At 51.8% G+C, this 24,796-nt stretch overlaps 2 protein-coding genes across 2 annotated transcripts; one reads left to right on the forward strand and one right to left on the reverse strand.

Annotated features, from left to right (window-relative positions):
- The first annotated feature begins 586 nt into the window (after nucleotides 1-586).
- Nucleotides 587-3,369, forward strand: LOC136492114 (zinc finger BED domain-containing protein RICESLEEPER 2-like). The gene is made up of 3 exons (XM_066488243.1): nucleotides 587-989; nucleotides 1,081-3,218; nucleotides 3,315-3,369. Exons 2-3 carry the CDS (start codon nucleotides 1,081-1,083, stop codon nucleotides 3,367-3,369), a joined length of 2,193 nt encoding a protein of 730 aa, XP_066344340.1. The 5' UTR covers nucleotides 587-989.
- A 19,728-nt stretch (nucleotides 3,370-23,097) lies between these two features.
- Nucleotides 23,098-24,796, reverse strand: LOC136492115 (large ribosomal subunit protein bL9c-like). Its single transcript, XM_066488245.1, has 7 exons — nucleotides 24,680-24,796; nucleotides 24,472-24,525; nucleotides 24,249-24,376; nucleotides 23,808-23,853; nucleotides 23,465-23,562; nucleotides 23,334-23,381; nucleotides 23,098-23,242 (listed from the first exon to the last, which is right to left on the reverse strand). The coding sequence occupies exons 1-7, from the start codon at nucleotides 24,794-24,796 to the stop codon at nucleotides 23,098-23,100; spliced, it is 636 nt and encodes a 211-aa protein (XP_066344342.1).

Genomic DNA, 24,796 nt, shown 5'->3' on the forward strand with positions numbered 1-24,796 from the left:
CAGCTGGTTCTACCTCCGCAACGACGACGGAGGACTTCCTCCTTATACCGGGCGGGTTGTAGAGAGTCAACCAGAGAAGTGGGGATACGGCGTCATCAAGGTTGATCAGCCCAGGCTGGAGCCGCTATTGCGGGCCTTGGGGAAGCTACGTGACCACGGCCTTTCGGCGACCGTGGTTGTGGCGGCCTTTCACCGCCGGAGGGTGTTGCCGCTGATGGGCCGGCGGCGGCGGCTATTCGAGATGACCCCGCGCGACCCAATTGCCGGTATCAAGATGTCTGCCTTCGCCCTTACCGACGACGAGACCCTGCGTCGGGTGAGAGAGGCGGTAGACTGGAAGCCGAGGATCAACGATTTGGCGCCATTCCCGATGCGCCCTTCACGGGGGTACATCTCACTGGTGAGTCGGAATCAGCCTGGGCACTTTTTACCCGCAAACCGCAAACCGAACCGAACCGAACCGCACCGAACCGAAATATCGGTTTGTTCGGTTTTTTGTTGTCGGTTCGGTTTATGGTTTTGCACTGTTCGGTGTTCGGCTTCGGCTTCGAGTTTCTTCTCAAACCAAACCGAGGAACCGAACAAACCGAAGTGCAGTACCTGCAGACCGTCGCCTGACTCGCCTCACGCCCTCACGCGGTCACGCCCTCAGTCCCTCACGGCCCATAGTTCGACGGCCCATCAAGACGCAAAGGAAAGTAGGAAACCCCCATCCGGCCATCCCGCAGCTCAGCGCGTAGAGAGGCAGCGCCGCAGCCCGCAGCCGCTCATCCCTAACCCTAAATCGTTGAGTGGCGGCCGGCGGGCGACTGGAGCAGGTCACGGCGAGCCAGCGAGGAGAAGGGAGGCAGGAGGCGGAAGGCTGAGAGCGCAGTCGCAGCCTCGCAGGGACCAGGGAGGAGGCGCGGCAGGCGGCCAAGCGCCCGGCAACACCCTCGTGAAGTTCTCCGACCAAGACAACGGCGGCGCGGACGGAGCAATCCTCCAATGTAAGTTTAGATCGAGCTTCAATTCTTCTTCTGGTCTTCTCCTCTTCTCCTTGCTATTGTTAATTCCTGATTTGAAACATTTTGTTTCTAGATGGGGGACACAGATGAAACTGTTGCTTGTGAGATTAATCAGACTCAAACTCAAGAAACTGAAGCTGGAGCGTCAACGACTGGAGTGGTAGATGCAAGCAAGGAGCAGCAGGAGAGCAAGGATGGAGAGAAAGCGGATGAAGAATCTAGGAAAAGGAAACCCATGGCTCTAAGATCTGATGTATGGTATAGTTTCGGCAAGGTCAAACTTGATAATGGGGAAGAGAGAGCCAAGTGCAAGTGGTGTCAAAAGCTGTTTCATTGTGGCTCAAGAACAAATGGTACGTCATCCTTGAAAGCTCATCTAAAGATTTGCAAAAAGAATCCAAACAAACCAGTAGTTGATAATCAAGCAACTTTGCAACTGACACCATGTGCTGGCACTAGTAGTATGGGTAATGTAACCACTTGGAAATTTGATCCTGATAAACTTAGAAGGATTTTTGCTGAGATGATAATTGAAGATGAACAACCATTTATGTTATCTGAACATTCTGGTCTTAGGAAATTAATGGCAGAAGCATGTCCACGATTTATTCTGCCATCTAGAAGAACAATCACTAGAGCTTGTGTTAAAGTATATGAAGATGAGAAAGACAAGCTTAAGAAATTTTTTAAGGAAAATTGTGAAAGAGTTTGCCTCACAACTGACACATGGACTGCAAAGAATAGCCAAAACTACATGTGTGTTACAGCCCATTTTATTGACAATGACTGGAACCTAAGGAAGAAAATTATTGGTTTTTTCTTGGTTAAGGGCCATAGAGGGGAGGACATTGGGAAATCATTAGAGAATTGTTTGGCTGAGTGGGGCATTGACAAGGTTTTCACAATAACAGTAGACAATGCTAGTGCAAACAATAACGCAATTAAGTATGTGAGGCGGATGTTGAATGAGTCAAAAGGTTGTTTTGCTGAAGGAGAGTACTTGCATATGCGATGTGCTGCTCACATTATCAACCTAATAGTAGGTGATGGGTTGAAGGAAATTGATATATCAATTCAGCGTGTCCGTGCTGCTGTTAAGTTTATCAGGTGTGGAACATCTAGGTTGGTAAAATTTAAGAAATGTGCTGAGTTAGCCAAGGTACAGAGCAAAGCATTTCTTAACTTAGATATTTGCACTAGATGGAACTCAACCTACCTTATGTTAAATGCTGCACAGAAGTACCAAAAAGCATTTGAAAGATATAGTGATGAAGACCCATACTACAAATTAGAATTAGAAGGAGAGAATGGTCCAGGGGTACCAACAAAAACAGATTGGGATAAGGCTAGGAAGATGGCTGAGTTTCTTGAACACTTTTATGACCTCACTCTCCGTGTTTCTGTACAAAGTCGTCCAACATCTCACACTTATTTTCATGAGATTGCTGATGTATTACTTCTGCTGAGAGAATGGTGTCATAGTGAAGACAACCTGTGTAAGGAAATGGGTATGAGAATGTTAGTGAAGTACTACAAGTACTGGGGAGATAAGTATGGTGAGAGGTTGGGAGACAGAGAGAAGAGAGGAGAGAAAGATAAGGGGGATCAGCTGCTCAACTTCATTGTTTTCTTCTGTGTTGCTATTGATCCTAGATACAAACTTTCAAAATGCATTAGAATGGGAATTAAGGTAATGTTTGGGGATACAATAGGAGAAAAGCTGTGGGATACAGTGAACACTTATTTTCGTGCTTTGTTTGAAGAGTACAAGGAAATGTATGCCCCAAAAGATAAGGCACCACAACCTACTGAATCTGAATCAGCTAAAACCAGCACAAGAGTGAGTAGGTGGATGTCAGTAATTACTGAGCAGATTAACAGTGAGGGTGGAACTGTCAAATCTGAGGTAGATAAGTATCTATCAGAAGATAATGAGCCGGACACAAAAGGATTTGACATTCTAAAGTGGTGGAAGGCTAATTCAACAAGATTTCCAGTATTATCTAGAATGGCCCGTGATCTGTTGGCGATTCCTATCACCTCAGTTGCCTCTGAGTCAGCCTTCAGTGCTGGTGGCCGAACTCTTGATGACTTTAGGACCTCACTAACCCCAAAAATGGTTGAGCGCCTCGTTTGTGCAAATGATTGGCTTCGTGGAGGAAACTATGTTAGTGTTGAAGAGGACAGCGAACAAATGTTTTTGCTTGAGGAAGATAACATATTAAATTATTAGTTGCTTCTAATGTGCTTCATGAATCATGATTCATACACTGTACTAACTTAGATCATCTATTCTTTATTTATTTTAGAACTTAGTGGCCTGTCCATTTCTAAGGAATCTACTACAGCTACTGAGTCCTGACTCCTGATCACCTGGTAAAAGGTACATTCATCTGTTTAATATTTCTTAAACTGCTGAGATTCACTAACTGAGACACTGAGTCACTGAGATCACTTGATGGCTGCAGGACCGTGGACTGCTGATGGCCTGATGCTCCAGCCTCCAGCAGTCCAGCCTCCAGACCTCCAGTCATATGATGCTTGTAGACTTGTAGTACTTCAAATGTGATTCTGTCCAGTACTTGTCTCCCCACTTGGTGTCTTGGTGTATCAGTGTATGGAATGGATCCTGGCATATGCAGATATGCTGCTGCTGCTGGCCTGCGGCTACTTCTCTATTTGAATAATGAAGAACTTTTGAATCTATGTAATTCTATTCTGTACTTCAGCACTGACTGTACTGTTGTCTACTTGTCTTGAGGCTTGTAAGCTTGTAAACTTGTTGATTTGTTGAATTTATGTAAGCTTGTTGATTTGTTGAATTCATACACTGTACTAATATACCATTTGAGGATTGTAAGCTTGTTTTCTGGAGTGCTTGAATTTATGTAAGCTTGTAAGCTTGTTTTCTGGAGTTTCGGTTATTTCGGTTAAAACCGAAAACCGAATAGAAAAAATCGAAACCGAATTCTGCGGTTTCCTATTTTCTGGAGAACCGATCGGGGGCTGAAGTCTGAAAACCGAAGTTTTAAATAACTGAATTAACCGAACCGAATTATCGGTTAAAACCGAACGCCCAGACTGAAGTCGGATGCTGCCGATGCTTTCGCGGCCTTCTTGTTTTCCGCCTTTTTTGTCTGCTGTCTTACTTTGTCGTTCCCGTAGGGGATAAGGGACGTGCGAGACTCCCCGCCGCTCGTTCCCGAGGACGCCTAGCTGTGAGCTGTGAACAAGGCGCGCGCCGAGGAGGAGAAGAAGAAGAAGGATGCCAAGGAGGCGAAACGCACGAAGAAGCTCCTCGCGTGCGAAAAGCTGGACGCCCGTCGCCGACGTCAGAAGCTCGACGGCCTCCCATTGGAGCCGTCTCCCTCATCGTCGGTGTCGGATTCTTCGGGCGATGGCGACGGGCGTGATGTGGGGACGGCCTGCCTGGAACACCTCCCCGACATTAGGGAGATGGTGCCCGGGGCGCCGGCAAGGAGCCTGACGCCCCTAGGAGGAGGAGGTGTCCCGGGGCCGGTGGCGGCCCGTCCCGGGGCCGAGGCCGACATGCCCGAGGCGCGGGTGTCGGAGGAGCGTGCCGTCGGCCCGATGGGTCCGACAGTGGAGGTGGAGCGAGCGACGGTGGGGCCAACCCCATCGTCTCCGCGAAGGGTCGAGGAGGTGCCGGGGTCCGGCGGAGGCTAGCTGGCTCCGGTGGATACCGAGGCCGCGCCGCTGCCACCACCGGCGCCATTGCAGAGGAGGCTGGCGGTGTCGAAGCGGCTGCATCCCCATTCGCGGTAAGCGTCTTTTCTTGTGGAGTCCATGGTACTCCCTGTTTGTCCCTTGGTCGTATGCTGACCTTGGGAGTGTCTTTGCTTCCAGCCAGAAGCATCTGGTGGAGGATCCTGTCTTGGCGCCCCGTAAGGCGCTCAAGGTGAACGTTAGCTCCTCCGCCCATCAGGCAGCGGAGGCTGTTTTGGAGGAGGCGGCTACCCAGGAAAAGGGTGCCGAGGCGGCCGCGGAGCGAGTGGAGGAGGAGGAGCCCACGCCTCACGATGTCGTGAGTCTTGGGGCGAAGGAGGCTGGGGCGTCCACCATTGCCGAGGCCATTGAGGGTGAGGCCGGAGCCCCCAAGGCCTCCGAGGTCGGGGCGGTGGACCCCGGGGCCACCGAGGTAGAGATGGCGGAGGCCGGAGCCCCTGGATCCGTTGAGGCCGAGGCGATGGAAGTGGAGACGGAGCAAGTTTTGGCGCCGCCCCTGGTTCAGACAATTTCGTCTGATGATTCCTCTCCCGGGAAGGAGGCGGCGGACGTCGAGGCGGCCAGTACCACGGAGCAGCCAGTCCCAGATCCTGCCGAGGGGAGTTCGGCCCTTGCCCGGCTGCGGCCCGAGCCCCATGGGTGGAACTTCCCGCGTGTTTTCTGGCGGGACCGGGCTGATCCCGAGGGGGAGCCGGTGTTCGCCCTTGAAGATATTGCAGAGGGGGGGCGGTGGGATACCCTCGAGCAGTACCGCCAACTTGCAGTGCGGTCGCTGCAGACCGCGATGACTATTGTGGGACGGGACTTGCCCGGTGTCACCCAGGTAAGTACTTTTCCTCTCCCGTGCCGCGTTGTTTCCTCTCCGAGCCCCCACGCAATGTTTGACGCACGTTTTTTGGTTTGCCTCTTTAGGAGCTCGAGACTCGATCCCTTGGGAAATCGGTATTCCTACAAAGGGAGAGGGATATCTGGGACCAGCTCCAGCGGCAGACAGGCCTGCTCGCCGATGCTTAGGGGCTTTTGTCGGCGTGGAGTGCGGAAGTGGAGGACCTTCGCCTTCGTTGTGCTGACATTCAGGCCGAGTTGGCCACGGCTAACGAGCAGTCTGCCCCTCTGGTAGCAAAGATCAAGGAACTGGAGGAGGAGCGGGACGCCTTCAGGTCTCGGGCCCAAGAAGCGATGGCCTCTGTCAAGGCCCTAGCCGGGCAGCTGGGTGCGGAGCAGAGCGAGCATCAGCTAACCAAAGTCGCCTTGGCCGAGGCTACCAAAGCGGCCGAGGCCTCTCGGGCCGAGGCCTTAGATTGGAAGAGCAAGGCCGAGGGTAAGTTTCGCCGAATCGTGCTCTTAGTTCTTTTTGTTCTGGTTCGCGTTTGACTTCTGACCCCTCGTTGTGACGTAGATCTGGAGAAAGAGGCCTCCCAGGCGGCTGAGGCCTCCATTGCAGCGTAGGTGGCGCTGGATGTTGAGGTCCGAGAGCATGAGGCGCTGCGCGTCGCAGTCCGTACCGCCTACGAGGCCCTGGACGTCGAGGGGGTCCAATCGGCCAGCTCCCTTGGGAGCCGCCTGATTGCGTTGAACGGCCGCGTCCACGAGAGGCTCCGGGGGGCGTTGCATACGGGCGTCAAGCGCGCCCTGGCCGTCGTCTCCTCACACTACGCTATCAACCTCGAGGCTGTCAGCGACGGCTATGTGTTGCCAGAAGATGACGAGGAAGCTGACGTGGAGGTCGCGAAGCTGTTGGAGGCGGCCGAGGCACCTGGCACAGCGCTGGCCGGTCTATTTGAAGAAGAGATGGTCCCTCCCGCGCCGGCCGCCGATCCTTGAGCTTTGACCTGGGCCAAAAGGGGCCATGTAACCGAATTGAGTTAGTTGCCGTATCGTGACGTTTTTGTGGCCGTTGAGGCCTTTAAAGTATTTGCGTTCGTGGGTCTTTTAACCGTTTTCTGTTCTACTTCCGAGCCTGTGCCCTCTGCCTCGATCTTGGGAACCCGCAAAGAAATCCCTCGGAACCTAAGCCGTCCTTTGGTGAAGGGTGGTGAGGGAGCTGCCGTAGCCCAGAGGCGTAGGCCGTTCTCACGACTCGACCGGCCCTTTGGCCTCGAGACAAGCTTTTGGTCTTTGGGTTTCTTATGAAGGTCCCATCGGAGCGCGAGAGAGTTTGGCGTAGAAATTTTTTGTTTGAAAGGTCATTAACAAACGGTGTTCGGGACTTAGGGGGTTCCCCCTTTTCAGCCCCCGAGGGAGGCTCGGTTTTGCAGAGGCAGAGCCGAGTCTTCCTTATAGCGCTATTGAGACGTCGAGCCCCTATCGATAGACAAGCTCTCTGTATAGAACTTCCTCGGAGCCTACGTTGTCCTTTCGGTGAAAAGGTGGTGAGGGAGCTGCCGTAGCCCGGAGGCGTGGGCCGTTCTCACGGCTCGGCCGGCCTTTTCGCCTTTGAGACGATTGTACTGTCCTTAGGTTCTATAGAGTCGACTTGTCTATAAGGGGGGAGGTTCCCCTTGATGGGGGTTTCTCAAAAAATTATAACAACTAAGAACGCTTCTTTATTGCATTTCGAGAAACAATGTAAACGACGTTTGGAAATTTAAGGGTAGAAACAACATAGCTGTTCTATGTTCCAAGCGTTGGTGAAGACTTCGCCCTTCTCGTTGGCTAACTTGTAGGTCCCGGGCTTCAGCACTTGGGCGACGATGTACGGCCCTTCCTAGGGTGGGGTCAGTTTGTGGCGGCCCTTGTTGCTCTGCCTTAGTCTCAGCACCAGGTTGCCCACCTTTAGGTCTCGGCTTTGGATGTGCCGGGCTTGGTAGCATCGTAGGGCTTGCTGGTACCTGGCTGAGTGTAGTAGCGCGATGTCTCGGGCTTCCTCCAGTTGGTCGAGGGCGTCTTCGCGGGCGATGCGGTTGCTTTGCTCGTTGTACGCCTGTAGCCTCGGTGAACCGTACTCTAGGTCAGTGGGGAGGATGGCCTCAGCTCCATAGACCAGGAAGAACTGTGTGAATCCTGTGGCTCGGCTCGGGGTGTTACGTAGGCTCCAGACGACTGACGGGAGTTCGTCAAGCCATTTCTTGCCAAACTTCTTCAACCGGTTGAATATTCTTGGCTTAAGGCCTTGTAGGATCATGCCGTTGGCATGTTCTACTTGGCCGTTCGTCCTTGGGTGTCCTACGGCCGACCAGGCCACCCGGATGTGGTGGTCGTCGCAGAACATTAGGAACTTGCGACCGGTGAATTGCGTCCCATTGTCAGTGATGATGGTGTTAGGAACCCCGAACCTGTGGATGATGTCCGTAAAGAACAGCACCGCTTGCTCGGATTTGATCTGGGTGATCGAACGAGCCTCGATCCATTTGGAGAATTTGTCGATGGCTACCAGCAGATGGGTATAGCCCCCGAGTGCCTTCTGCAGAGGCCCAACCATGTCCAGCCCCCACACAGCGAATGGCCATGTGATGGGGATGGTTTGGAGGGCTTGGGCCGGGAGGTGCGTCTGTCGAGCGTAGTACTAGCATCCCTCGCAGGAGCGTACTATCTTCGTGGCGTCGGCCACCGCCGTTGGCCAATAGAAACCTTATCGGAAGGTGTTACCCACGAGCGCCCGAGGCGCCGCGTGGTGCCCGCAGACTCTCGCGTGCAAGTCCCAAAGTAGGGAGTGCCCAGCTTTGGTGGTGATGCATCGTTGGAGAATGCCCGATGGGCTACGCCTATACAACTCGCCGTTGTAGAGGACGTAAGTCTTGGCTCATCGCGCAAGCCGCCGGGCCTCAGTTCTGTCCGCAGGAAGCTCTCCTCGAACGAGGTGATCAAGGAAAGGGACTCGCCAGTCCGTTCCTTGGTCGACCTTGGGAGGTTCTGCGTTAATCGCCATGGCCTCGGGCTCGGCTGGCGGGGTCTCGGTGGCCGAGGGGGCCTCGGGCCCTGCCTTGGGCTCGGCCGATGTGCCCTCTTCCGTCGTCGAGGCATAGTCGACGGATGGCTTGTGGAGGTCTCTGGCGAAGACGTTCGGGGGGACCGGGGCTCGTGCCGACGCCATTTTTGCCAGTTCATCCGCGGCTTTGTTGAACTTTCGCACAACGGGGTTGAGTTCGAGGCCGTTGAACTTGTTTTCTAGGCGACGTACCACCGCACAGTACGCCTTCATTTTGGGGTCATGGCAGCTTGACTCTTTCATCACCTGATCGACGACGAGCTAGGAATCGCCCCGTACGTCGAGACGTCGCACTCCAAGCTCGATGGCAGTTTGCAGGCCGTTGACGAGGGCCTCGTATTTGGTGACATTGTTGGAGGTGGCGAAGTGAAGCCGGATCATGTAGCGCATGTGTATCCCAAGGGGCGAGACCAGGAGCAGGCCCACGCCAGCCCCAGTCTTCATCAGAGACCCGTCGAAGTACATGGTCCAGCATTCTGATTGGATCTGAGCGGGGGGCAGCTGTGTGTCGGTCCACTTGGCTACAAAGTCGGATAGGACCTGTGATTTGATCACTTTCCGAGGCGTGAAAGACAAGGTTTCTCCCATGAGTTCGACAGCCCACTTGGCTATCCTACCTGAGGCCTCCCGGTTTTGGATTATCTCTCCCAAAGGAAAAGACGACACCACAGTCACCGGGTGGGACTCGAAGTAGTGACGCAGCTTGCATCGAGCCAAGACTATGGTATAAACCAGCTTCTGGATGTGGGGGTAACGCGTCTTAGTCTCGGAGAGCACTTCGCTGATGAAGTAAACATGTCGTTGGACGGGTAGAGCGTGTCCTTCTTCCTTCCTTTCGACTACTACGGCTGCGCTGACCACTTGGGTCGTCGCGGAGGCGTAGAGTAAGAGGTGCTCGCCCTCGGTGGGCGGAACCAGGACGGGGGGGGGGGGGGGTTGGTGAGCAGTGCCTTGAGCTTGGCGAGGGCTTCCTCGGCCTCGGTGGTCCAAGAAAAGCGCTCAGACTTTCTCAAGAGGCGGTACAAGGGCAGGCCTCTTTCGCCGAGGCGCGAGATGAAGCGGCTCAGGGCCGCAAGGCATCCCATGACCCTCTGCACCCCCTTGAGGTCTCGGATCGGGCCCATGTTGGTCACGGCCGAGACCTTCTCCGGGTTGGCCTCGATTCCTTGTTCCGAGACTATGAACCCCAAGAGCATGCCTCGGGGAACCCCGAAGACACACTTCTTGGGGTTGAGCTTGATGCCCTTCTCTCTGAGACATGTGAAGGCAACCTCCAAGTCATCGATGAGATCGCCGGCCTTCCTGGATTTGACTACAATGTCATCCACGTAGGCCTCGACGGTTCGCCCGATGTGTTTGCCAAAGACTTGGATCATGCACCGTTGGTAAGTAGCCCCCGCATTTCTGAGGCCGAACGGCATGGTTACGTAGCAGTACATGCCGAATGGAGTGATGAAAGAAGTCGCGAGCTGGTCGGACTCTTTCATCTTGATTTGGTGGTAACCGGAATATGCATCAAGGAAGGAAAGGGTTTCGCATCCCGCAGTGGAGTCGACGATTTGGTCGATTCGTGGTAGTGGGAATGGGACTTTCGGGCACGCTTTATTTAGACCGGTGTAGTCCACGCACATCCTCCACTTGCCATTTTTCTTTCTGACTAATACAGGGTTAGCCAACCACTCTGGATGGAATACTTCCTTGATGAACCCAGCTGCCACGAGATTCTTAACTTCTTCACCGATGGCCCTGCGCTTCTCTTCGTCAAATCGGCGCAGGCGCTGCTTTACCGGCCTGGAGCCTGCCCGGATATCTAAGGTGTGCTCGGCGACCTCCCTAGGTATGCCCGGCATGTCCGAGGGACTCCACGCGAACATGTCGACGTTCGCACGGAGAAAGTCGACGAGCACGGCCTCCTATTTGCTGTCGAGGGTGGTGCTGATTTTCAGACCTCGGCCGTCGGGGTCGGCGGGATCGACGGGGACGAGCTTGACGGCCTCTGCGGGCTCGAAGGTCCCGGCGCGCCGCTTGGTGTTGGGAACCTCGTTATCAAGCTGGTCGAGACTGGCGATGAGGGTCTCGGCCTCCACGACGGCCTCGGCGTACTCAATGCACTCGACGTCGCAGTCATATGCATGTTCGTACGTGGACTCGACGATGATGATGCCGTTGGGGCCTGGCATCTTGAGCTTGAGGTAGGTGTAGTTGGGGATCGCCATGAACTTGGCGTAGCACGGGCGCCCCAAGATGGCGTGGTAAGCCCCCTTGAATCCAACCACCTCGAAGGTGAGGACCTCCTTGCGGTAGTTGGAGGGAGTGCCGAAGCAGATGGGTAAGTCGATGCGCCCGAGGGGTCGTGTGCGCTTTCCCGGTATGACGCCATGGAAGGGTGCGGAACCGCCTCGGAGCCGTGAATGGTCGAGCTCCAGGAGCTCCAGAGTGTTGACGTAGAGGATGTTGAGGCCGCTGCCTCCGTCCATGAGAACTTTGGTGAGCCGGGTGTTGCCGACGATCGGGTCGACGACAAGCGGGTACTGCCCGGGGTTTGGAACATAATCGGGGTGGTCATCCCGATCAAAGGTGATTGCCTCCCAAGACCAATCGAGGTACCAGGGGGTGGCCACCTTGATCGAGAAGACCTCCCAACGTTCCCTCTTTCGTTGGCGCGCCGTGAGGCACGCCGAGGGTCCGCGAAAGATCATGAAGGCGTTGTGTACCTCGGGGAACCCATCATCTTTATCGCCGTCCCTTTCACCGGCGCCCCTTTTCCTGGCTTCGTCTTCGTTGGGGAGCCCAAGCCTGGCGTAGTAACGCCGAAGCATGGTGCACTCCTCGAGGGCATGCTTCACCGGACCTTGATGGTAAGGGCAGGGCTTTTTCAGCATGTCGTCAAACAGCCCGGGGCCCCGGGGGCCTCGGGGATTCCTTCGATCTGTCGCGGCGACATGGACGGCCTCAAAGACCTCCTGCTTCCCTGGGCGACCCTTCTTCTTTTTCTTGGGGACGCGGGTGGGCGAGGCCTCGGGGGCCTCGTCCTTCTGCTTCCCCTTGGCGTCGTTGTTGGGGAAGATGGCCCCAACCGCTTCTTCGCCCGAGGCAAAGTTGGTGGCGATGTCGAGGAGTGCGGCCGCTGTGGTTGGTACGTTCCAGCCCAATTCCCGGACCAGGTCTCGGCAGGAGGTGCCAGAGAGGAATGCTTGGACGATTTCCGAGTCACCGACGCGGGGCAACTCGGTGCATTTCTTGGAGAAGCGTCGGATGAAATCTCGAAGAGATTCATCTGGCTTCTGGCGGCAACCTTTGAGGTCCTAGGAGTTCCCGGGGCGTACATAGGTGCCCTGGAAATTCCCGACGAAGACCCTCACCAAGTCGCGCCAGTCGTGGATCTGTGCAGGAGGAAGGTGTTCGAGCCAGGCTCGTGCTGAGTCTGATAAGAACAAAGGGAGGTTGCGGATGATGAGCAGGTCATCCTCCGCCCCGCCTAGCTGACAAGCCAGACGATAATCGGCCAGCCATAGCTCAGGGTTCGTCTCGCCGCTATACTTCGTGAGGTTGGCAGGTTGCCGGAACCGGGCTAGGAAGTGAGCGTTGCGAATGGTTCTGCTAAAGACCCGAGGGCCCGGCGGCTCGGGAGAAGGACTGTGGTCCTCTTCACTGTCGTAGCGACCGCCTCGATGTGGGTGGTAGCCCCGGGCGGCTCCATCGCCGCGGCGCCGTCGTCTGCCAACTACTTCGTGGTCGCCTTGTGCCTCGTGCTGGTCTCCAGGTCGATCGCGCACCGAGGGGGCCTCATTGGCCGCCGGTGCGTGAGCGGGCTCGGGACAGACCAAGGCATCTTGGCCCCGGCGAGGTCGCGCCGTGGGTTGCTCTGAAGTGCCTCCGCGCCGGCGGGAGGCGGAACTTTCGGCCTGCTGTACCGCAGCGGTCTCGAGGAGGTCACGGAGCTCCTCGCGGACCCGTCGCCCCTCGGTGGTGGAGGGCTCGGGCATTGCTCGGACCAGCATCGTGGCCGCTGCGACATTCTAGCTAGCCCGATTAAAGATTGGGGGCGGCTCTCCCCCCTCGTCGTTGTTGAAGCGGTGATGGACGTCGCGAGCCCTCCCTCGGGCCCCTCCGCCCTCACCGCGCTCTTGCTGCTCCTGCTCGAGAGAGTCCCGAAGCTGCTGTAGGAGGAGTCGGTCTTGTTCGACCTTGGCTTGAAGCTCGTGGAGCTGCTCCAGGTCTAGGTGTCGATGCCCCCCGCGGACAGGGTTCTCGTTTCGCGCCGCTGGGGCTACGAGATGCGGAGGCGTGGCATCGCCCGCCCTTGCCTAGGGTGGGGATGGTTGCCTATCCCTTCGTCTTCTTCGCCCGCCCTTGGCATCCCGAGCCCAACGTGGAAGCACTCGCGAGATGGATCGTAAGTCCCTTCGTCGTCGGAGCCAGAATAGCCGAGGCAGTAGTCGCTCGCGGCCAAGAATTGGCGCAACGCCCCAGGGTTGTGGAGTTCGGAGAAATCCACCCCGGGCCATGCCTCGTCCTCGTCCGAGGAGTCAAAGTGGGTGCTCAGGTCAAGAGCGAAGCGCTGGCGGCGTTCCAAGGGGTGCTCGTGAGCGGCAGTGTAGGCGTAGGCATAAGAGGCGGCGGCATCCCGCAACCCAAAAGGGTATGAGGATGATGTCGTCTCCATATTCTGCCCCGCCGGGGTCGACCCTTCGGGGAGTGGTGGAGTAGAACTAGACGATTGGGCGTCGCCGCAAGCCACCGGTGATTTTCCTTTGTCCAGGCTCAGGCCAGACAGGTCCCCAGCCAGGGACCCCGTACCAACAGCTGGTCGTAGGACGTCGGCGGGGAGTGGCGTGCCGCCCTGGGTTCGCGTAGCGTCGGGGTGGCATTCATTGCGTCGTGCCTGGCGAGCGCGGCGAGAGCGGCTGCCCGGGCGCCGCCTGTGCCTGGGCTACCGGGGCATGACCTCATCGTTGGATGGCGGGGCTCGAGGGGCGAGGAGCACCATGTCATACTCATGCCCCAGAGACATGAACTCTAGGCTCCCAAACCAAACTATGGTGCCAAGACGCAATGGTCGTATAGGGTCTGCCATCCGGGTCCTGCTGGGACGATGAAGCTAACACGCAGCGACCCCTACCTGGCGCGCCAACTGTCGGTGTTTTGGAACCGGGGGTCCCTCTACCGACGAGTGAGTTAGTGCTGCGTGCCCCTAATCCTGGATGGTAATGCGAAGAGACACAAGGTTTATACTGGTTCAGGCAATCGAGGCCCTACGTCCAGTCTGAGATCAATCTTATGTTCTTTGCATCGGAGTGCTCGTAGCAGGGGGTTACAAGCTGGGTGAGAGAGGGTGCTAGCCCCAGGTCTCGGCGAGGGTGGCGCGGGCTGCTTGAGGCGTTGTTCTCAAGTAGCGTTGGAGTGTGTCGTTCTATCGATGTGTCCCCCCTCTACGAGGCCCAAGTCCTCTCCTTTTATAGTTGAAGGGAGAACGAAGGTAGTATATGTATCATTATGTGACGTAGTGTCAACAGAAGTGGCACGTCCAAACCCTGTGGCCCGTTCTGGTGGCGGCGTGGCCGTAGGAGCGATCTGTCCTTGGAGTACTGGAGCGGCGTGGTTGTCCCATCAGGTCCTATGCGTCGTGGGAGCCCCGAGAATGTCTCGGAGCGGATGTGACGGCGAACGTGCAAGCCCTGGTGGGCAGATTGTGCGCGAGGCCGAGGCCTGGTTGGTGCCGAGGCTCACGCTGCGGTGGGGGTCTCGGTGGGCACGAACCCCGAGATTGCCGAGGCCCCGGTGCATAGTGCCGAGGCCTTGAGCGGGCGGCGAGTCGCGGGTGCAGCGTTAGGACATAGTGGCTGGTGACCCCCGTCACGCTCTGTCCCAGGTGCTGACCGTGGACACAGTGCCAGGACACAGTTGTCGGTAACCCCCGCCGTGCCCTGTCCCAGCTGGTACGGCGTTGATGCGACTTTGGGTTGCATCGGCTGTTCTATGACGTTGAGCCGCTGTCCGGCGGAGATTGCGGGAGTGGTTGAAAACTTTAATGAGACGTGACGTGCTGTCGAGGTGGGGGCCGACGGACCACGGACAAGCCTGCCCCGAGCGACACAGAGAATGAGGCCTCGCGCGAGACGGAGATTAGGCCTCTTGCCGAGGCCTCCTCTGGGGTGCCTCGCACAAAGCGGAGTCGGCGTCGGGATGCTGAGACCTCCTGCTCTATAGATGGGGGTGGTGTGTCTGAGCCCTGTAGCCGGCCACTGTTGTGGTATGGTCGATGGAGTGGCCCCGTCCTTGTTGTGTAGAAGTGACGCGCCGGTAGTACTTGATCTTGTGCGTCGTGGGGCTCCAGTACTGCTTGATGCAGGGCATGGCGGGCGTCGTGCTGGTCATCGTGTGATGACGTTGTAGGGAGCTGTGGCTCCGCAGACGGCGAGGCCGAGCCATCGTGGAGGGTTCGGCGGACATGGATCCTCAGGCTGCCGAGCCCCCGAAGCATACCGCCGAGGCCTTAGGGGGAATTATTGATCCTGGGTACTGATTCCGAGGCCACAGTATCTTCGACGTGGCTCCCCACGCTACGTTGTTCTCAGAGCAGGAGTTGGTAGCACAGTGAGGCATGGGCGTCAACTATGTGCTTTAGTGGTTAGCACAGTGGCGGGCAACTTCCGCCCAGTCTTGCCTCCTGTCCCGTCGGCCATTCTGCTGTACTGTGCCGAGCATGCGGCCGATGTCAGGGGCAGCAGTTGGCTGAGTTAATGTGACGCGACGTTTTGTCAGAGGGGCGGGAGAAGGAAGAGGCAGCGGAGTGCTGCCGAGCCTGCCTCGCGCGAGACGGAGAGTCGGCGGCCCGACCGAGGCCCTCGGTGGGGGCTCGCTCGAGGCCAGCGGTGAGGGGGTCTCGGGCGAGTCGGAGAATCGGCCGAGGCCAGCGGTGTTTGCTGGTTTCAACTTTTTCGAAGTCTAAGCAGCCATTTTTTGGTTCGTGCTTAGGGTACCCCTTCTCACTGTATCCGACAATGAGTGTATGACCGTAAGATATGAGCGTGCGGTCGGGGAGAGTTAGCTTGGTACGGCTATGTATGCATGCTTGCATGTGTATATGGTACGCATTTAATTGTGGGTTTAAATTAGTGTCGGGTAGATTGATACGGAAGTATATGTATGGGTATACATATATGGAAGTATTTACAATTACATTCTGCATATTTCATTATGGGTTTAGGGCTGAAATGAAATCTTATGCAGGTACACTAACAACGAACCGTGTAGCTCGACTAGTTGTGATATATATGAGAGAACAAATGTATGCCACCGTGACTACCGTTAGAAACAAATTTTTCTTAAGTTTGTGAGGACGTACGGAACGAGCATGCATCATGATAATTACCATTCACATAATTAAATTGTTCCTCCCCTTATAAAATTCTTACTCGGTTAAGTAACTCTTATCCATTATGGCATTGTCTCACCAAGTGGTACATATTAATGGTGCAGATGGCACGCACAAAGTAGACCGCTCGCAAGTCCACCAGAGGCAGAGCTCCCAGCCGTCAGCTTGCTCCGCGTACCTGTCAACGTCACACGTTCCTTAGAGAGTTTGGGATGCCTACACTCTTATGGCGAGTGCTCAGCTATGTAGGCTATCCTGATGGAATGGAGCCCCGCTACTTTTGGGCGAATGAGCAGTTGGGAGAAGGTCTCTTAGTTACTGTGGAGGCCGTTGTTCATCCCCGAGGTGACGATTCTGAGTGGACAGGTTGGTGTTATGAGTCAACTGGCAGGACTGCTGAAGAAGCAGCTGGCAGGGTAGCCTTTGGGATCCCGAGGGATATCATGGATTGTTTTCCTCAGGAGCTGGCAGCTGCTTTGGTTGGAGTCTTTTCGAGGGGCAACCCCTCCACTGACTTATGGCAACAGGCAAGAGGAAGACCCTTGGAGATTGGTGCAGCAAAAGGGTAGAACAGTGATAACCCTGCCATGAGCGCCATGTTCGTAGTGATGAGAGTGTTAGAGGGAGTAGAAGGTAGCCTCAGGTGTGTGTCTAGTGCTCTTGGTCATGCCCGTGAGGATCGACGTCAGCTTCAGAGGGAGCACGACGCCAAGATTGAGAGGCTCAATGTAGAGATGGCTCGGTTAACTCACCAGAATAATGTAGCCTAGTCTAGGGAAGATATTCTGAGAGCTCGATAGTTCGAGCTGGGGCAGCAGCTGGCCAATGTGGAAGAATACAACGATAACCTACATGAGGAGGTTCATCTGCTGAACAATTAGCTCCACCCTTATGTCCCACCTGGAGCCGCAGAGATGGATCTAGAGGAGGACAAGGAAGAAGAAGAAGTGGAGCCTGAGGAAGAAGATGGTCCTACGTCTGACCTCGATAGTGATCATGATGAGGATTAGATCACTTAGTACTTAGTGGAAGGCCAATGTATCACCTTTATTCATGTAATGGACCTATAGCTCGAATTTGGAAATAGTAATCCGACTATCATGTAATGTTGTTAATCGCACGACTATCGCACGTTTGGTTGAACATCAAAGCAATTCTAGTCCTTTGTTGGTAATCACGATTTAAATTTGCATGCGTTGTGAGCGCGATAAGTGGTCAAATTGGTGATGTCATGTTGCGAGAATGAGTTGTTATGCCTCTGTTTTTGTTGTGATTTCGAGAAATTTCTTCAGTAATTTCAGTTTGGCATGATTCCATAATTCATCTGCAACCTTGTGGCATCAACCAATAATCGCTTATCGTTGTAACTTCGCAGATGACGCGCACCTGTGCTGGAGCTGGTGGCAGCCAGGATGGCAACCATGATGACTTGCCACCCCCACCACCGCCATCTGCTCAGGAGTTCTTTACCTAGTTCCTGGGGAGCCAAAGGACAATGGAGGAAGCTTTGCGCCTCATCGCGCAAAACACTGCTCGTGGCCACCCACATCAACCAGGGGCCCGAACCAAATTAGCATAGTACATTCAAAGAGTTTCTGGACACGAAGCCTCCAATCTTCAAGGTGGCTGAGGAACCACTGCAGGCTGACGAGTGGCTAAATACCATTGAGGAGAAATTTCGTCTGCTAAGGGTCACCGAGCATCTGAAAGCTGAGTATGCTTCTCATCAATTGCAAGGACCAGCAGGGATCTGGTAGACACATTTCCTGTCGTCTTTGCCTGCCAATGCGTGAGTTACCTGGGAACAATTCAAGCTGGCTTTTAGGGGACACCATATTCCCCGGGCCTGATGCGCATGAAAGCGGCCGAATTTATGAGGCTCACTCATGAAAGCGCACGCGCACGATACGCAGCCGCGACGCCTGTGCCGAGCCCCGCGCGGGCAGGCCAGGGCCAGGCGACCAGGGAGCGTCGCTGCCGCGTCACGGATCAGGGCGCGACACTCCCGCGCCAAGATCGGTGGCGCGGCAGGCCCTGCCACGTCAGCAGTCAGCGAATCCGGTCGTGGCTACCAATTAATAGGCCCACCGCAAATGTTTCGGAGGACTATGTGCTCAAATTTCACAGCTTTCGGTTATCATTATATGCACAATTGGTGAGTTTAGCGTCTTGTCCTCAGCCCCAAATCGGCCTCTCTACCTACAAGATTCAAGGCTCAAAACCAGCGGTCTCTGTGAAACTCTTTAAAACAAATTGCAAGAGGGAATCTGCGGTCTGATCAGATCAATTGTCAACGCATGTAGCAAAATAAAGAATACTCAGCCTGTTCGCTTGTTGGTTTCAGCCAGCCCAAACCAACCAGCCAACAGTGTTTTCCTCTCACAACAAACCAGCACCAGCCAGCCCAAACCAGCCCAGAAACTAACGCTAAAAAAAGAAAGGAGGATACACACACGTATCGGATTAGATTATGCAATCTGTGTGTCAATGTCTTACTACAATCCTTGAAAACTCTTTTGTGTTACTTCTGAACAGATAGAAATAAAAAAAAACAATCAGTCATCAATTCAGAACTCTAATACGATTTGTTTCATCATTTAAATGCATACTAATCGGTGAGGCCTCTTAGGTGTGCCACTTGTTTTTATTTAGTAAAAAATTACTACGCCTATTTTAATTGTGTAGGAGTAAAACCGAATTTTACCGCAGATGCAAAAGGCCTTATGCCTCTTGAATCTATATGGCATAATAACACTTGCTGAAGCATTTTACTGCTGTGCTAGACAAGCAGTGTACATCAATCATTTGAAATCATCACTGTAGAGCGATGTCGACGGGCAAGATTCAAATAGGCGACGTCATGGAAGAGGACTTCTGTGGAGAAAAAAAAACGAATACTACTAGTATGCCAAGAAACGGAACCTGCAAGCTCAGATAAACTTTTGTTTGCACTGGAGTTCCTTTTGCCCCGGTCATCGCAGCAATTTCTCTGTTCTCGTAAAATATATATACAAGGCATGTCGAGGCCACTCACCTCATTCGCGAATAAACTAATCTGGCTGGCACAGTATTGTAGTATTCGTAATGTACGACGTGCAAAACGGACAACCACATGAATTTATTTTGGCTGGTCTGAGAATTATGCACGTGATTATTTTTCAGCGAATTTATTTTCTTTTTTTAGGAAGTCAGCGAATTTATTTTCATATACATGGATGTTCATGAAAAACCAGAGCATATTTTCGGTCGTTTATTTCTTGCTCGTCTGTTGGGAGAGGACTCAATGTTTGGATCTCAATTCTTTCAATGCTACTAGCACTTTAAAATCTCTCAGGCCGCAAGCCTGTACCTCCAATCATACATACAGTCCCCGTTAATCAAGCAATTTGACTACTTTTAAACCCCAACTTGAGAAGATACCGCAAGCAAACAATGGGTAAAATAGTGAAACTTTTCAGACATTTTGTATCGATACAAGCAACCTGGTACTGTACTTTAGATTAGAGCTCAACGGCACCACGCTCGCGGTAAAATCAAAAGTAAAACCACACGCCGCGACAGCGACGACCAAGAAGAACATAAAAAACAAAGGATCCCCAGCCGGAACAAGCAAGCAACTCCTGCGGAGACCCGACGCAGTTGGATTTGGATCGCATCGATCGCCATCGCTGGATCACCCACCCAATCCAGGCCCGAGGCCCGAGCGATTAAGGTCAGCGGCCGACTTGTTTATCACCCGCTGACGCCGCCAAATGGCCTGCGATCAGTAGACTAATCGGCGCGTTCAGAAGCAGCACATTATCCAGGTATCCGCGAGTCGAACAGGCGGCGAATATTCAGGCACCACCTGTCGCATCTGCGGAAGCCAAATTCCACTTCGCATCCCCTCGCTCATTTGCTGAGCCTGACCGGGGGTGTGGAAATGTTCCTTCTCGGCCCGAAGAGCTGTTTTTGCTCTTGGCATCTCTGAACCCTGGTTTCATTAATTGATGACAGGGTTTCTGTTTTAAGAATGCCGTAATGCGACAGCGTTAGACTAGTTATTTTTGGCTGGTTGAGAGTTCCTCTTGCAGTTGGCCTCCACATCGATTCGCCAGAGCCTGTTTCAAATACTAGTATGTTTAGCTGTTCATCCTCTCTTCTGACAGACAACGCGTCATGTGAGCAAGATGTGTATTTCTACTCGGTACAGGGAATACATTCCTGCAAGCATGTCATGTCTACATGCCGTTTTATGATCCCTAGATTGTTAATACCATTGACATTGGACATGTTTGCCTACCATTAGGAATTTTGAATCCCATGGGCTGACAACTGCGCATTGACCGGAATCTAATTGGATCGTGATCCGTGCTGATAAAATAACTTCGTAGTTCGTTAATATAGTCTGAGTGATGATCTTGTTATATTTGAGAAACGAGAAGGTTTGAATTAGGGCCAGAACTCAATATCTTACACTCTTGTCTCCCAAGCATTATTGGTGCAGTGGTACTTTGGTTCTGATTTCTGAACATAGATATCAGATAGCCATCGGCAGCCTTATCCAGTCGAGCACTCAGACTGATTGACTGAAGAAAGAGGGTGCCTTAAGACACTTACAGATGCAACTGATCAAGCATTTATCAAGAGATTAGTGCCCCTTGATGACGAATCCCATACCTGCTCTCTGGGATTACTATTGCAAAGCATTCATCTGCTTGCATTGCACTCTGCAGTCCTCATGGCTGGTCGGTTTCTTGTTCTGTTCTGGTACTGAATGATTGTGAGCAGTTAGCACATGCTTGCCAAGAACATTCACCAGTATCCACCACTCCGCGTCATATAAATCTTATGTTATTTATGACAAAAAAATCCTGTGAATGATGATCTGCAACGGACAAGTTGATTTCTTAATTATTATCACCTGCTGCTAATGCTGTGGCTGGGAAAGGTGCTAGTATGATAACCAGACTAGTCCATCACGCGCCCTCGCGCGCACCGGCAAATCACCTGGTTAAGGCGCAGGTAAAAAACATATTTAATCTTTGCATGGAAACAATATTAGGAGCTAAATGTAGATATGTCATGTACAAAGACTGAAAGATTGGAGCTTTTTTTTATATGGTGCAGGACACATCTGCTCTGCATACTTTCGAAACCATGGCATTTTCTATGCGTGGTAATCAGGAATCTACAATGCAAATTTTAGAACAGTGTCTTAAGACCTCAAGGCCACACAAAGCACTGTAAGCTAACACTGGTGATTAAGAACTTCCACACTACTAAAAAGCTGACAGCCGTAACATACCTGAAATCATATCAATGCAACGAAGCTGAGTTAAAGCCCTCGTGGCATACTGAAACTTGTAGAAAATGTGCACACAAATTGGAGCATCAGTTTAGGAACCTAAGAAAATAAATCTGTCAAAGATTTTTAGAATAGGAAGGTAGGAGGAAGCAAGGACAACATAAACATAGTTGTGGCAAGAGGTATGTTTACTGTGTTCTGATAAAAGCTCACCACCCTGATGACTGATCAAATAACTTGAACTGGTTATCTAAACTGTGCACCTTATCCAAATATAAGTGTATCATTAATTGACCTATACATGTATATAGAATCAAAGATTATAAAACAGACACGTCGAAAGATCTATACCTACTACATTATTGGCCAGTCCAAGCAACCAGACTCAAATATACCAAACAATGAGTTCCGTGTGATAATAATATCATCGATAACAAAGTACAAAAAAACAGCATGCAAAACCAACAGTTGAGAGCAGTAGAAATTTAATTGGCCCAAAGCTTAGAACCTAAACCGCATGCAAAACCAACAGCTGAGAGCAGTAGAAATTAAACTGGCCCAAAGCCTCTAAGTTGCAAGACCTGTAGGTTTTAGGGGCGAACAAAAAAAACGTGAGCTGAAACTATACAGTATTCACTGTATCTCATTGAACTTCTTGGAACTCACTTTGATATAGACAAGGTTTCTCCTTTCTAGCTTCGTTATTAACCTTTCTTTAATGTAATTTAGAGGCAGACATGTGAGTAGATTCTTTAATCAGTTGGAGAGTGGGAGTGCAGGCGAATGGTGCTCATATCCAACTATACTAATTTTAATTGGAAGCTGTGGGTTGACCCTAACTATTTTGCAGGGGCTTCAATGTTGCAGGTGGACCTGCCTTTGCACCACTGGATGCCAAAGCATAGAGCAATTTAAATGTAGGTCTAGTACTGAAATTACAAAATATTTCAGAAAATACCAAGAACCAAACACCGAAATAGTAAGTAAAATCCAATTGCAATAATTTTTGGATTTGGGGCTGGGATTGGAGACCTGAGGATGCAGTCACCGTGAATTATGTCAACATTGTTCTCCTATACTTTGGCTGCATGGAAGAGATCTGGGAACCATAAATTAGTGGCACAGAGGTTCCTTTTATCACAATTGCAACAAAAACCATCTACACCTACAGCCAAAATAAAGTTATGCAATACAAAGGCGGAATCGGACAACATATGTAAAAGACATTCATACATGGAATCATAAATCCAAACGTAAGGGGTCTGTGAAGGCAACCGAACTCATCAGATTGTAATGTTATAAAAAAATTATCGCTCTCAAGCACTGACACCCTATTTTTTAGGTTACATACATAATCAGGTACATCTGTCAGGCCAGTTATAGGATGAAAATATTTCTGTCCATATGTCCAGAATTCCCAGTGGGATTGAACCCGTACATAGTTTTCATCATCCTGAGTAGCCATCTCTCCCAAGCACATGATTGAGTAGTAAAAATATCATGTAGTGTTTCATGCTGTTACGTCCGTTGATAATTTGATTTAGTATAGCACTACAAAAGATAATCTAAAATTGTAACGGTGAAGTACACAAACCAGCAAATTTGATGACAGAGATTGCCTACCAATTTTTTATTCACTGAACAATCAAATACTGCATTTCACTACTATTAATAGGCCTAAAATGACTCATGGGTTGTCAGCAAATTGCACCTGATGCAGTCTGTCCAACAGTTAAAGGGGTGTTGGGCATTATGAGCAAACCCACATAAGAAGACTGGGAAAAAGGTCGTACACAGAATGGAAGTAGAGGCAATAGGAGTGAAGCTGGATCTCTGCAACATACTCTCCGATTTCACGGATTTCTAGAACTGTGACCAGCTTCTTGTCGATATCCCTACACGACACAGCATGCCTGCAGTAAGAAAAGCAATAACAATGAGAAATGCTATTAAGATTGCTTAGGAGTTAGGAGCATGTGCTTATACCTATTAAGTTGTGAATTTATTATGTCAACAACATCCTGCGCTGTGACGTTGTGTACAATTAAGGATATTGTCATAAAACTGAAAGTAAGACAACAGAGAATAGATAAAGGATTATCCAACTTAGAACTTGCCTCCCAAAGATTTGTTTTCCTTTTCCACCTTTGCGAGGAATCTTGAAAGGGCCGATGGTTTCAAAAACTCGGGCAAGCTGTTGTGCGTCTTCTTCTAACTATGTAAGTAGAGAAATTCTGAAGGTCATAATTATCAACAAAAATTGATAAGTACTAACCCACCAATGGCATTCATAGAATTTGATGAACATATCATGCTTAGGACTTCAAATTTGGAGGACATAAAGGCACTATATTTTCTTTTGATAAGGACAGCAAGGATAAAGTTTACTCTCAAGGCAAAAAAAGGACGCTGAGGTTAAATTGCAACTGCATTTATTACTGAGTGAAATATTTTTCTTACCCGCTTCTTCTCAGCTTCTATTCTCTCCTGTTCTAGCTGCATTTCCCTGCAAAGAGAAGTAGAGGAAAGAAATTCTTTCACAATCTTATTTACACATCCAATCAAACATTATGTGTGTTGACCATTTAATATATACTACCAGAATTCTATAAGAAAGGTGCATGGATTCCTATCTCAATCTAGACTGGTAGGTCCCAAACCTCAGAGTCAAACTAAGCATATCATAGAGAAGGTCATAAGGTTTTTACAATTGTCAGCAGCCACTGAATCATTTGATAGAGAGTGGAATTTGCAGGTAAGGAAAATATGTGGAACTCAGCAATTAAATAACATAAGTAACAAAGCAAGTGTGGGATAACCAAGGGCTACAATGCAGTGAGTGTGAAATTACTACAATGCAGTGAGTGTGAAATTACTACAATGTAGTGAATGTGAAATTACTTGAGGACTTCTGGGGCTAGAAGCGTAGGCTTGCCCTTGGGAAGGAGGAGGTTGCGGTAGAATCCAGCTCGCACCTTCATTGTAGCTCCTTTCTTCCCCACCGCTTCTATGTCATCTGTCAGTATGACCTATGGGGAAGATATCTTTCTTTTAAAAGAAAAGTAAGCTACATGTAATGCTAAGGATAGCAACAACAGATACACAAGATGAGCAGGTGAAGTACAGCTGGGTGCTGTACAACATTGTAAATTGAACTGGATGCAACTTTGCTGCATTCCTGTACAATCAAGCAACCACAACAAAACGAACTACTGAGAAAAGGTGGCAAAGGAGATATAGGTTTTTTTAGGTCACCGTAGCAGGACAAAGCAGGGTCAGGGAGGACGAAATAGAGCAGAGGATGCAGCTGGACTGGCTTCGGTCGCGTCAACGAGGCCGGTCACGACGCAGGCGGGGTCGGGCTGCGCTGGGTGCGGCCGCGTCAGCGGAGGGCGCTCGCGCAGCCGATGCGGCCGGGGCGGGGCCACCGCGGCGGCCGACGGCTGCAT

The sequence above is a fragment of the Miscanthus floridulus genome, chromosome 11, assembly GCF_019320115.1.
Source record: "Miscanthus floridulus cultivar M001 chromosome 11, ASM1932011v1, whole genome shotgun sequence".
In the NCBI taxonomy this organism is placed as follows: Eukaryota; Viridiplantae; Streptophyta; class Magnoliopsida; order Poales; family Poaceae; genus Miscanthus; species Miscanthus floridulus.